Source organism: Micropterus dolomieu, linkage group LG12 (assembly GCF_021292245.1).
Source record: "Micropterus dolomieu isolate WLL.071019.BEF.003 ecotype Adirondacks linkage group LG12, ASM2129224v1, whole genome shotgun sequence".
Taxonomy (NCBI): Eukaryota; Metazoa; Chordata; class Actinopteri; order Centrarchiformes; family Centrarchidae; genus Micropterus; species Micropterus dolomieu.
Window position 1 is genome coordinate 29590739 of NC_060161.1, and position 13859 is coordinate 29604597.

Sequence of the window (13859 nt, forward strand, 5' to 3'; positions counted from 1 at the left end):
CCCCCATCCCTGTGTCTGCCCCCCTGTCCGGCCGGTGACAAATCAATATATAATTAAATAAATAATAAAACAGACAAAGGAGTATATTAATACTCTCTTTGTCTGTCTGGCACAATATGGTATCAGGTCAGCATCCATTTCTATCATGCTTTTATAGAATCTGTTTTGTCTTTTTCCATCTTAGTATGGTACGGTCATATATCCTTAAAGGCAAAAAATCATCTAGATCAGATAATAAAATGGTCTGGCCGTTTGATAGGCGAGTCAAAACCAGGAGTGGCATCACTATATGCCAAACAATTACAAAGGATGGCCCTTTCAATTTTAAATGATGACTCTCACCCTCTGCGAAATGAGTTTCAGTTATTACCGTCTGCGAGGAGGTATAAAGTCCCTAGGTGTAGAACGAAAAGACATAAAAGCAGCTTCGTAATAAATGCGATTGATATGCTTAACAAATTGTAGAGGTGTTTTCTCAGATATATACTAGGGGTCTCATGAATTTTTCATGAATTTTTCATAATGATTTTTTATTTTATTTATTTTATCTGTCTTTATGTGTAGTGTGATGTTCTGTGTTGTGTGTTGTTTTTTTGTACTGGATGCCATAGAATGTCATTGCACTGTAAAACAAATTTACCTACGGGTATAAATAAAGTAAACAACAACAACAACAATCATACTCTATACCAGGCTGCTGGGCAGGACAGGTTTAAAAAATAAATAAATAAATAATATATGCTTGAAGCATAACATCTCTAGCACACTGTATACTTTTTGCTTAAAAACAGACCAGTCAACTTTTTTCAGTGTGCAGTTTTTTGTTACTATGTCTTCTACAGCCTGCCCATTAATGAAGAAATAAACTTTTATTACCTGACCAACGGCTCACTGCAGGAGCTGTTTGGCTGCTCAAAGGACTCATCAACCGTTAAAGAGGAAGAGTCATGTCGTTTCCTCTTCTTCTCAGCCATTCCTATTGTGAAACAGTGGCGCATGAAAAAAACACTTCAATAGGGTTATAAAGGACAGAATATTTTGCTTAAATAATAGTACCAATAAAGTAAAATTCATAAATAATGTTATATGTAAAATGCTGCATTCAGGAAAAAAGGACCCAAAACTAAAGGTGCTAATGACGCAGAATGAACCATTTCAAAATATTGTGTATTATTTAAAAAATTGTTATTGAAGGAGAACGACCACAAGATCTCAAATATTTGGTTAATTTATTGCTGGCTGGAGGCAACAAGAATTTCAATAAATATTACAAAAAAAAGCTTCTGAAAGAAATTTCCTGCATGAGCTCTAATTACATGTGGGGACTGCCACATGGTGACCAAACAAAGAAATTAAACAAAGGATTTGTTTATGCTAAAATAAACGCTCTACACGCCTTCTGCCACGTGGTTGAGCGAATATAAAGGTCAAGATATCTTTTTGTTTGTTTGTAAAAAAAAACAACAACAAAAAAGTAACATTAATACAATTAATAACTTGTGGGCCTACTGGTTAAATTTTTTCCCAAACAACCAATGGTCTCATCACATTATTTCATGTTAATCTTGTGGTTTAGGGCCAGTTGTAATCAGCTTACGAGACTTTGCAGGAAAGCAGGCAAACGACAGAACTAAATGCAAACGACACGAACCAGACAACCTGTATCACCTGATGACTGATAACTAAGATATCTGAAAGAAACATGAAGGAGCACTTACTTTCGTTTTTATCCTGCTTCTTATGCCTGCTTTCACAAAATATTCTCTTGCAGCAGCTCAAACAAAAGATTTACTTTCACTTTCAAGTACTGAGGGGGGCGACAGGGTGAGGTTGAGAGAGGTGGGGTGGGGCTCAACGTCTGCAACGTCTTCTGTTAGTTAATAAGTCCTTTATTGGTCTTGGTCCAGAATATTTATCAGATCTGCTTTAGTTTATGAACCTTCTCAACCGTGAGGTCCTATACTGGCTTTAATGATCCCTAATATCTGAATAACTCACCTTCCTTTTATTATTATGGCTCACTTCTGTGGAGCAGCAGCCTGAGGACCTGAGGGCAGCAGAGAGGGTTGATATTTTTAAAAGCAAACTAAAGACTTACCTTTTTAACGTACTTTTAGTTCAATTGTATTTATTTTAATCATATCTTACATATTTATTTATGCACTCACATTTTTGTCTGTTTTACTGAAACAATGTTTTATTTCATTTTATTACCCTGTACCCTTATTTTTTATTGTATTATATTATTTTTTTATTGTCCATCCATCCATCTTCATCCGCTTATCTGGGATCGGGTCGCGGGGGGAGCAGCTCTAGCAGGGGACCCTAAACTTCTCTTTTCCGAGCCACATTAACCTGCTCTGACTGGGGGATCCCGAGGTTTTCCCAGACCAGTGTGGAGATATAATCTCTCCACCTAGTCCTGGGTTTTCCCCGAGGCCTCCTCCCAGCTGGAAATGCCTAGAACACCTCCCTAGGGATGGAGAAGAGTCAGTGAATTGCAGTGAGTTTTGTATTTTTATCTACAAAAGTACATTTTACAGAATGGGTTACACTCTCACCCAACAGGAGCGCAAGCTGAGAGACAATACACTGGTACTCTCGTTGCAATGCAAATCATTCACTTTCTCTTTCCTGCCAACGGTTCTGTACGTTAAACTAATGTAGAAGGGCTCCAACACCTCGACCTCCCAGTAGCAGCGTCCCTGTTCACACGGTGCCCGTTTCTTGCTGATGGAGATGTGACTGCTCCTTTTCCACCCAGTCCACATTTCTGTCCCCTCCCGAAAGAAGGAGGTTCCTTATATATGTGAATAAAGACAAAGAAGAAACCACAAAAGATATCTGAAAAATGACTCAGTTTAAAAATAACAAAACACGTCAGTCCTTAAGTAGGCTACTATAAAGGAAAAAGTTCATGCCTCCCAAAAAACACACACAATGTTCTTCGTTTCCTTAAAGTCTATTTCTAACATCCATTGAAACTTTGTAAATTCACCACAACATTCATTAGAAATACACAGATTAACAATAACAAAATTCTTGTAAAACAGTAAAACTTCAATTGAACACTAAGTTTCTTTTACAGGCCGGGTGCGGCCATAGGTGCCGTTTTTTTGTAGAGCTCCGTGTAGGGAAACGAGTCAAAGGTGAAAGCGAGTGTCTGAGTCCGTCCTCTCTCTCTACCGCTTCAGCCTTCATACAGAGCAAGGGCCAGAGCAAGTACTGTACTCTGTGTTGACATTTTTATGTAAAGTAGGATCTTTCAGTAAATAATAAACATCACATATTCAGTCAAGTCATATAGTATTTTACATTTTAAAATGTATTAAAAGAGTGGCCCTGATGGAGCTGATAACATTAATATACAGCAAGTATTGTTATCTATAAATTACAGGTGCTATGCTAAAGTTTGTCAGTAGATGTTGGATCATCAGCCAGTATCAGCACAAACTCCAGCCTCAACCAGTACCAGCACAGACCCAGTACAGACCTCTTTAGCAAGTCCCACAGACCCAGGTGAAATACAGGGAACTTCAGCCAGTAGCCTGCTAGCACAACCATAGATGTAGAGCATAGGTGTCATTTACAGTGTCCCCATCACTTTTTGAAGGTATTTGTTAAAATGGTTCTGATGCATTGCTTGCAACAAGACATGTTAAATAACAAATGAGATTGCTTTGAGAACGGTTTATTTGTACAATAAGAAACATGCAATGCAGTGTAAATATCTAAGAAACAAATATGCATTGTCCAAGAAAGTAACTTAAGATTACTAAATTATATTGCATTATATTTTTTACACTTTGTATTGTCACCTTACGCCTGAATTTTGTGTTTCCCTTTGTATGTGTATAAAACACATTTCTACAATAAATTGGTTGAAAATGTCTCCAGAATGCAGGAAATTAAGTGTTTAACGCTCAAAATCCTCTGGAGGAAGACCCCCAGAACCCCCAACTCATACATCACAGTAGTGAATATTTATTTTAATATCTTCTTGTTGTGGTAACATTTCACGAGCAAGTGTATCACTGCACCTCTAATCTGAGCCCTTAAATGCCCCGACCACTTTTCAGCACAAAGTGACGCCCTTGATGAACAGCCAACAACAGGTACAAGCAGCTCAGACCGTAATAGAACATTAGATTGGCCCCAGTTGTAAGAGACTTGATGAGGACTGAGTTAGTGTGCAGAGGTCCATTCAAACCAGCACTGGATTTTTCTAGAGGTTTCCATTCAGATTTATTAGTGAGACAGACTGTTTTAAAGGTGGGAGGATTGTAGCAAGAGTACTGCTGTGTCAGGTGTGACACAGCTGTGTCAGCAATGGCAAATTGTTTACATGGCTCACGAGTCAGGTAGGAGGGCCCCATAGCAGAATTTCTTTAAGGTCTCTGGGTTCCGCTTCATGATTTGACAAATATATGCAGGTCCCCATTAGATAGTCTGCTTTTTTATAAAATTCAAGTTAATATGGACATGCAAAAAACACGTTTGCTGTCACGTACATTCGATTATGCTCGAAAATTAGATTGAGGCAGGAAGTGAAAGGCAGAATAGAAAAGATGGAGGAAAGCCCATACCGTGCTAGTTATTGTGTATCTATCATTGTGTCATTCCAGTTAACGCGTGTGTGAAATCTTGAATCGCTCAGTTAATTTTTAAATCGTGGGTAAAAAACCTTTGAGTCAAAAGTGTCAAATATTCAGTGCACAACTATAGACTGTATCCGACCAACTGTGCTCACAATCTCCCGTTCGGTTCCTGGGTACGAATAATAATTTTTTAAAGAAATTATAATGTAACAATGAAGCTGATCATTACGGCACAACCAAAATAATGCTTCGCTGGTGCGAAGACAAAAAATTAAGCACCACAGCAATCAAACATTTTGTTTAGCTGTTATTGTTGAGTTTTCACAATAAGAACTATTCACCCTTTCAGACAGTCTATAAGCAGTCGGTTATCAGACAGGCACAAAAGGTAGTTTCTGATCCGACCCACATACTTCACCTAAAATTTCATCTTTCCACCCTCTGGTAGGAGATTCAGGGTTCCCAAGTGAAATCTGAACCGATATTCAACATTCAACTTGGCTGTAAGGGTTGTGCAATATGTCGGTTTTGTGCATTGTAGGCTATGGGCTCTGTGCAACAGTTATTGTGGGCAATGCAGGATTTATTGGTTGTGCCATCAAATGCAGCCATTGTGAGAAGGCGTGAATGTGTATATTTATATACAGTAGGTAGATGTCTTATGTATATGAGAGCATGTGTTTTGTTACATGACTGTGTGTTGAGAGATGTCTATTTTAATGTTATGTTTGTGTTGTTTTTTTGTGAAGCTGCAAAACAGTCCAAAATAAATTTCCCTTCAGCGACAATAAAGTACATCATATCTATTCCACTGAGTAAATATTAAGCACCACAGCAGCCAAACACATTGTTCACTGCCCATTCCTACAAGTTACTGCTCTGCTTGACAGATTCATATAAAAATCACTAAACTGCCACCACTCAACTAACTAACAAAGCAAAACACAAAATAACCTCAAAGGTTGACTTCCCAACTTTGGGAATGCTTTGGAATAGTGCAGTTGTTTTAGCTTTTATTTTTTTATTTGAATATTTGATTTGTTGTTTTGTCTATAAATGTCAGAAAACATCTATCACATTTTCCAGAAATGTCAATGGTATATTCCTCATAGTGGAGAAACTTGAGAAAGCAAATGTTGGGTATTTGTAGTTGACAAATTACTTAACAATGAATGAATGATCAAAATTAGCAGTTTCTTCTAATTAAGTATTTGATTAGTCAACTAATTGTTGCAGGTGTACATTTTTAACACAGTAACCTCAGTTCAAACCTCTAGGATCCAAATTATAGTTATGTACAATAACAGTTAGTGAAACCCTCAACTTCAGTCTTATACAGTGTAACAGCCCTTAGGACATCCTTACACTGCAAATACAACAGTTGTTTGGACTATTTATGAGACATAATGGGTTCAATCTGAGAAAATGCTGCAGAGGACTGAGTGTGAAGTTCAACAGCAGGATAAAGTGGTTCACTGAACTTTGTTTTGAAGGTATGGAGGCGAACTCTACTGTCGGAGGAAACTCGGTAGAAGGACAGAGTGCCAGCCGGCCAATCCAGGAACACTCCTACTTGACTGGAGCGCCATCCGAGTGAAGACACATCTACTTTGTTGTTGCAGTGCAAAATATAATAACCATCATTAGAGCAAACTAGACACCAAGACTTGTCATTGTGTCCCAGCTTGAAATCATCCCATTTTCCTTCCTTGTCAGCTCCTCTGTATGTCACCCCAACACTGAAGAGGCTGAACACCTCGACCTCCCAGTAGCAGCGCCCGTCCAGACCCTGTTCACACAGCACCCGTTGGCACTGATCAAACCTTTCTTGGTGATGATGATGTGGCTGCTCCTCTTTCACCCAGGTCACCTTTCTGTTCCCTTCAGAGAGAAGGAGGTTCTTGTGGGCTGTGTTGGGGTCCCAAGTGAGCTCACAGGCATCTGGAGGTAAAGAAAAAACACTTTAAAACCACAGGCCGCTAAAGACAACCATATCACTAAGCATTTAATTTACTGCTTCTTCACTAGTTCACTATTCCTATCAGCAAACATACAGACACTTACATTTCTTGAAGCCTGGTTGTATCCGGTCACTTCCCCCATGTTCAACGCTGTTGAGATTAGATTTTTAGAATTTATTCAGATAATAAAGTAACAGATTAGTAGGACTGCATTATGAGGCTAAATGTAAGCAGTAACTAGAATTTATTGTAGCAGGAAAGTCAATAGTGTAGTATATCTGTAATTACTTGAGTGTGTTGAGCTTGAATTGTGGATCGTCCCTCAGCTCAGAGAGCAGCTTCTCTCCTGAGTCTCCTGGATTGTTGTAGCTCAGGTCCAGGTCTGTCAGATGGGAGGGGTTGGACCGTAGAGCCGAGGCCAGATGAGCACAGCCTTCCTCGGTGACCAGACAACCAGACAACCTGAGAAAACAGTTTTTGGCATACCAGCAAATATATTTAAAATAAGTTTATAAAAAGCATTATCACCAGCAATGAGCAGTGCACAGATCTTTAAATGACTAAAAATATGGTTTAAAATAATGAGGGGCCCATCAGTGGGATTCGGTACTGTGATTAAAGTAAATCATATTCACTTTAAAGAGTTTAGCTATGGTTGTATAGTGGCATAGCCAGAACTCTGAGACTGTCCACAAAGGATGAACTCTGCTGAGGCCTCAAACTGACATAAGATGTAGTTAAGTGAGAAATGAGATACATAGGTTGGCTTGCCAGTCTGGTTGATCCTTGTCCAGGTGGAAGAAAGCCCAACTACCTTTGGAGAAGTCAAAGACCATCTTCATAAATGAGGTGGATTCGACATGATGAAGGTATATTCTAAACATCAGAGAACAAAACAAGGGGTCTACAGCTACGTTACCATGTGGATGTTTAGCAGGCACAATGTTTACCGTGTTCACCATCGTATAAGACTTATCAGATCCTCCGTTTTTGCCCGTACACATTAATCCGCTACCCCAGAGTTTTAAAATGAAAAATGGGGTTGGCAGAGTTATCAAACTTTTCCGTTTTAGGTCTTCGAATTTGCCGTTTTAGTCTGGATGGGAGGTGCAAATGTAGCAAAAGGTCTTTGTTTCAAAACAAAAACGTAGTAGTGTGGATGGCCCCTCAGACCCTGTCTACACGAACACGGGTATTTTCAAAACCAGGTGAAGATTTTATGACCTGGCTCAAAAGGCCAGACACACCATGGTAAACAGGTAACATATGTTTATTTAATGAAAATAAACCAAATCAATAGTTACTTCAAATTAACATAATTAAAGTATGAGGTATGTAGTCTATGGTTTCAGTAGTGTCTGTGCAGGACGATGGTTGCATGAATGTATGTGTGAAGGAGTTGTAGCATGCAGACAAAACAAATACCACAACGCAACAGTCCAACCAAAGAAAACCAAACTAAATGGAAAACCAGGGAGGCGGCCGCGGGGAGGTCTGATCTGGTCTTGATAGCAGCTCCCTTGCCGAATGAGAAAACGGTCCCAAATACTCTACAGGGCAATTAGCCCAGGTGCCCAGAGCCACTGCAATCAGCCCCTCCGAGAGAGAGAGAGAGAGAGAGACCACACTCATGACCCCAAAGGGCGTCCACAGTCGGGTAGACAGTAAAACCGCAGTTTTTGCCTTGCAACGTCAGAGTGCGTGCCGTTATCTGCTGTGTTTGATGTCAGCTTGTGTGCCACTGCCCGCTTTGTTTACGATTTTCTGATTTCTCTGATCGCTGAGCATGGCTTTACGGTCAAATCGCCGCTTGGTGGTTTGGCATGCTCTTGACATCGCTAGATTGCGTGTTTTGCGTTTTCACGTTAATTATGGCTGTTGGCTAGAAAGAGGTTACAGGTTTATTGTTGATCATGTAACCTTACAGTTTTATTTAGTTATAACGTTACACTGGTTTGAGAGTCTGGTGGTGTGTTGACTTACAGTAGTTTAAGCTGTCAGTGATTGCATTGTACATTACATGGTTGTGCTCTGTAAATGAAAAACAGGTTACAGGTTTATTGTTGATTATGCAACATCACAGTTTTATTTAGTTAACGTTACACTGGATTTCTGGGGAGTCTGGGGAGTGTTTTGACTTACAGTATTTAATAAGCAGTCAATAATTGAATTGTACATTACATGGTTGTGCTCTGTAAATGAAAAACAGGTTACAGTTACAGAATTCTTTATAGCTCTGTGATTTTATAAGCAACCTGGATTGAATGCAGCAGGTGATACAACATTCGTAATAACCACGAGAGACTGGAGACTTGACTTGGACTCTGGCTCAAAGACTTGTGAGCATCTCTGATACATAATTACTAGTTACTTTTTATTTACTAGTTACGAGTTCTGATGCTACAAGAAATAACAGAAGACATTCCTTCTAAAGCATTTTGGAAGGTCATTGTTGCATTTGAATAATTAGTTATTATCCAAAAAGTGAGAATAGAGCATCAACCACTTCTTGTCAGAGCAGCACATAGCTAACACATAACCTTTTCTGTCTGCCTGGTCTCCTTTATGGTATGTGTGTGAATGTAGTTTTTTGCATTCTTTTGCCTTTTTGCGATGTCTGCTGTGTGCTTGGTTTGTTTTTGTTTGGCGTCTGTCTATGTGTTCTGCTTTCTCTCTCATGCTCTGGATACCGCTGGTGGGCGTGGTCGCTGGTGCCCCTGCCTTCTCACCGGGGCTCATCACTTTAATCAAGCACACCTGTTCCATATCCTGCAATCAGCTCACCCATAAAAGCCAGACCAACTTTCAGTCCCCGCCGGATTGTTGTACTACTCAGTGTGAGCACACGCCAGGCAAACTTAGTCTGCAACGCTGAATCTTGTCTGACTTTTTGAGATACTGATAGTTAACTCGTTTTTTCCTGTCTCACCGCAGAGTACCAGCCTGGACCTCGGACTCAGTTCAACTCACTTGAATCACGAGAGCACAGGAACCCGGACCCCTAACTCCCAGGCCAATCTGAACATATACCGCCCAACCACATCTCTATTTGCAACTTCTTTTAATGAATTCACCTTTGCCCTGACATTTTCACGTAGAACAGATTAAAGTAGGACTACAACTGTCCCCCTTTATCTGTTACTGTACAGTATATCTGTATTGATACCTCATTATCTCCAGTCTGCAGCATTGACTCGACAGTCCATCACAGAGCAGCTTCACTCCTGAATCTTTCAGGTCATTGTTGCTGAGGTCCAGATCTCTCAGAGCTGAGTAGGAGTACTTAAGAGCAAAGGCCAGGTGCTCAATCCACTCTGCAGTCACTTTGCAGTCTGCTAGTCTGAGGGCGAAAGTTGAAGTTTCACAAAAAATTAGCTTTTTCCCATAAATATTTTGCTAGAACTAACAATACAGATTGTTAAAACCAGTACAACATACAGGGAGACAATCTTGCTCTTGTTAAGAACATATCATACAACGAAGATCCCAAAACAGTCACGGTTACAGTCAGCCAGACTTGACAGAGGACACAGAGCACAACAAACTGCAATAATCCGACAAGACAGAACTGAAATGATAATCATTTAAACACACAGGCAAACGAGCAGGTCGGGAGAAAAACAGGTGAAACACATAAAGAAATCAAGATCAGGAGCTCATACAAACACAGGCAGGCAGAGCAAAGAACAGGTGACCCAAATGGGGCAATCAGACAGACAGGACACAGAGCTTGAAGTAACACCAGACAAGACTAAACATAACAGGAAACAGGCCGACTGAACACAAGACAAGAGACAAACAGGGCTGCACCCGAAAAGTCAAAAAAATCCTTTTCTTGACCTCGATGGAAAACGTTATGAGGTTAAGGAAAGATGTGAAGGAGAATTCAGAAGGACTTAGGAAAAGAAGGCCGCGGGTCTAAAAGAATCGTACTGCTCTTTTCTAAGCGACGTAATTATGCGACGGCGGATTTTACTGACGTGGCTTGCCGTGATAAAACTACAATGTTCTGAAGATGGACAACAAAAAGCGCATCTTTGGCACTGCGCCCTGTGTTGTTGTAATGCACAGTGGAAAATATTACTTAATAACCAAGATAGTAAAAAGGTAGATAAGGTACCAGTCACTAAATAACAGACAGTGTTGTCACATTGAGAATGCTCACTCACGCTCACCCTCCTGTCCACCCATAGGCGTATTTATCAACATGAATCCCAATTGTATTTAAATACAGTGTTTCCAACAGAATGACAGCGTAACTGTGGCGAGAGAGAGAGAGAGAGAGAGATGGGGCGAGAACAGATGCTGAGAGAACATGTGTGCTGCGCGGAGCTCTGTCATGAAATATGATTTTACCCATTTTAAATAGTGTAGTGAACAACGGTGTGGATTTGTGCATTTTACATTGAATGAATTTGGAGCTACCCTAAATTCCTTTCTCCTCCCCAGAGAAGAAGGGGAGGGGTCAAAGTTGCTTTCTCTAAGTGCTTTCCCGACCATAAAACTGGCACCTTTTTGATTCCGAAGCTGATAACGCGGGGCCTGACTGTTAAACTGACAAAGGGACACGAACCAGCCATTGGCATCTCCCTGAACAGCTTATCAAAACTGGCCCCCCACACACGTTTCTGTGGCAACTGACCTTATTCTTTGTTTTATTACCACATCAAAGGGATACTCCTTGTCTCACCCAAGTGTGACATGGTCCAGACACTGAACTTTGGATGACAGAGGACTGCAGTCTCCAAATACTCAAAGCATTTAATTAAGTTAATTAAATCTTTAGTTGCCTGAATACGTTTGCCTCTATTTGAGTAGTTATGTTAACTGTTGTTGCTATCTGTTGTTGATATTAGTGCTGAAAAGAAAGTTACTTGTGCAGTGTTTTTATTTTCAGCAAGACACTCCTTCATCTAATGCAATACTATACTCATGTAACCTGAGCTCCCCCAAGTGGACGAAATAAGTATTACATGCCCTTGTTGGAAATGCCGTTAAATGTATAAATATCCTGACCAATAATGTGACAATTGTTTCCTGTTACCAAATGCCTAGAACAGTACAACCATTCGACCATTGAGGTTCGATTGTGGAAAATATTTGATTATAATACGTGCAAATAGATTTCTTTTCTTTAAACATTAAGTTTAGAAAGGCCAACCATCTTTTTATCACCTTAGTTAGAGAATAAATTCACTGTAATATAATCAAGAGCTGTGTGTGTTGCCTATTTCTAGTTCCTGCCAAGAGAATTGACCCTTTAGATATGAGACTGACTGACTGATTTAAGATAATTGAGCGATTATTAACTAACTGATCACTAGTAATAATTGTATAATTATTCAAAACGACCTAGAGGTCCGGAGACTCTAGGATTATAACAACTCCGGTGCTGCCCTTAACGAGGAAAATTTTGATTTTATGAATCTTCAATTATGAATTCATAATTGGGTATCAATTCTCATAAATTTATTAAAATGCATAACTAAAAATTTTTAGATCTGCTACAATAGTAACAAAATCAATCGAAAATCAATCTGTGGTGATCAATGCTGATAATGTGGCAGACATAAGTTTACAAGACCACCTTGCTTTTTTAGTAAGTATAACTATTTGTATATAATATGTATATATAATATGTAGTAAAATGTTATATATTGCAGAGAAATTAAACTTACATGGCCTTTCTGCTGCTCCTCACAGCTGGTATCAGCCTCCTCCTGCCTTCATCTGATGTGTTGTAACTCTTCAAGTCCATCACATCCAGATCATTCTTCGATACCTGCAGCATGTAGGCCAGTGCAGAGCAGTGCAGGGGAGTCAGCTCTGTTTTTGAACCATCTGACAACATCAGATATTCTTGAATCTCATCTTTGACTTTGTGATCTCTCATCTCCACCATGGTCTGGAAGAGGTTGATGCAACTGTCTGGAGAGAGGGTCTTCCTTCGGATGGCTTTGAGGTGAGTCAATACTTTCTTGTCTGTATCTTGGCCTGGGTCCGGCGATGTCAGCAGACCCTGAAGGACTCTCCGGTTGGGTTCAACCATGAGGCCAAGGAGGAACCGCAGGAAGAAGTCCAGGTGGCCGTTCTTCTTCTTTATCAACACTTTATCAACTGTCATCTTTAGAAGATCAAGCAAAGTATGTTCTTTGTCCTTCAGGTCGAGGAAGTCGATGAGCTCTTTTGTATTCTTGTTTGTGAAACAGTCATAGACAAAAAGAGCTGCAAAGAACTCCTGTATGGTCAGGTGCACAAAGAAGAAGACCTTTTTCTGAGAAAAGACGTCTTCTTCCCTAAGAACTGTGTTACAAAATCCAGAGTAGATGGCTGCCTCTTTTATGTCAATCCCACATTCTTCTAGGTCTTCATCATAGAAGATGAGGTTGTTCTTCTGCAGATGAACAAATGCGAGCTTGCCGAGTTTCAGAAGAAATTCCTTGTGAGTTTTCAGAAGTGTCTCTTTGTTTCTCTCAGTCTTCTTTTCATATTTTCTGCTTCTGCGTTTCGTCTGCACAAACAGGAAATGTGCCATCATCTCTGTTAGAGTTTGAGGAACTTCAGCTGTCTCGTCTCCCCCAAAGCTCTCCTGAAATAATACGGCAGAAATCCAGCAGAAGATCGGGATCTGGCACATGAGGTCCAGACTCTGTGAAGAGCGAATGTGTGAAATGATCCTGTCAGCAAGACCCAAGTCCTGATGAAACCTCCTCCTGAAGTACTCCTCTTTCTGTGGGTCACTGAACCCTCTTATCTCCATTACCTTGTCCACAAACTCTGCAGGGATCTGATTGGCTGCTGCTGGACGGGATGTTATCCAGAGGTTAGCTTCAGGAAGAAGGTTTCCCTGGATGAGGTTTGCAAGGAGATTTCCCACAGATGTTACTTCACTGACAGATGTTACCGGCTTGTTCTCAAAGTCCAGCTGAAGTCTGCTTTCATCCAGGCCGTCCAGGATCACCAGGACTCTGGCTCTGATGAAATCCTCTGAATCTTTCAAATCGTGGAGCGCAGGGTGAAATTCAGTCAGGAGTTGGTGCAAGCTTTTGTTACCTGAACTCAAATTCAGCTCTCGGAAAGCGAGATTGAAAACAAAATCAATGTCCCGGTTCTCTTTCTCCTCGGCCCAGTCAAGAATAAATTTCTGCACTGCGAATGATTTTCCAATGCCTGCAACGCCCTTCGTCAGGACTGTTCTGGGGGGTTTCTCTTGGCCAGGCAGAGGTTTGAAGATGTCACTGAGGTTAATATGTTTAGAAGATTGTAGTTCCAAATTATGTTTAATGTGTCTGAACGCATG

General features: G+C 40.3%; 1 protein-coding gene across 3 annotated transcripts in view; it reads right to left on the reverse strand.

The window, feature by feature from the left end:
* Nucleotides 1-3895: 3895 nt before the first annotated feature.
* Nucleotides 3896-13859, reverse strand: part of LOC123981194 (NLR family CARD domain-containing protein 3-like) — a 14925-nt gene continuing 4961 nt past the window's right edge. For 2 of the 3 annotated variants that reach the window (XM_046065922.1, XM_046065921.1), the window contains 5 exons: nucleotides 12238-12706; nucleotides 9726-9899; nucleotides 6848-7021; nucleotides 6663-6709; nucleotides 3903-6539 (listed from right to left, as the gene is read on the reverse strand). In XM_046065922.1, coding sequence (XP_045921878.1) covers nucleotides 5989-6539; nucleotides 6663-6709; nucleotides 6848-7021; nucleotides 9726-9899; nucleotides 12238-12706 — 1415 coding nt within the window. In that variant the 3' untranslated portion in view covers nucleotides 3903-5988. Of the gene's footprint in view, nucleotides 6540-6662; nucleotides 6710-6847; nucleotides 7022-9725; nucleotides 9900-12237; nucleotides 13794-13859 lie in introns of all 3 variants that reach the window. The other variant, XM_046065920.1, reaches the window with a different exon arrangement.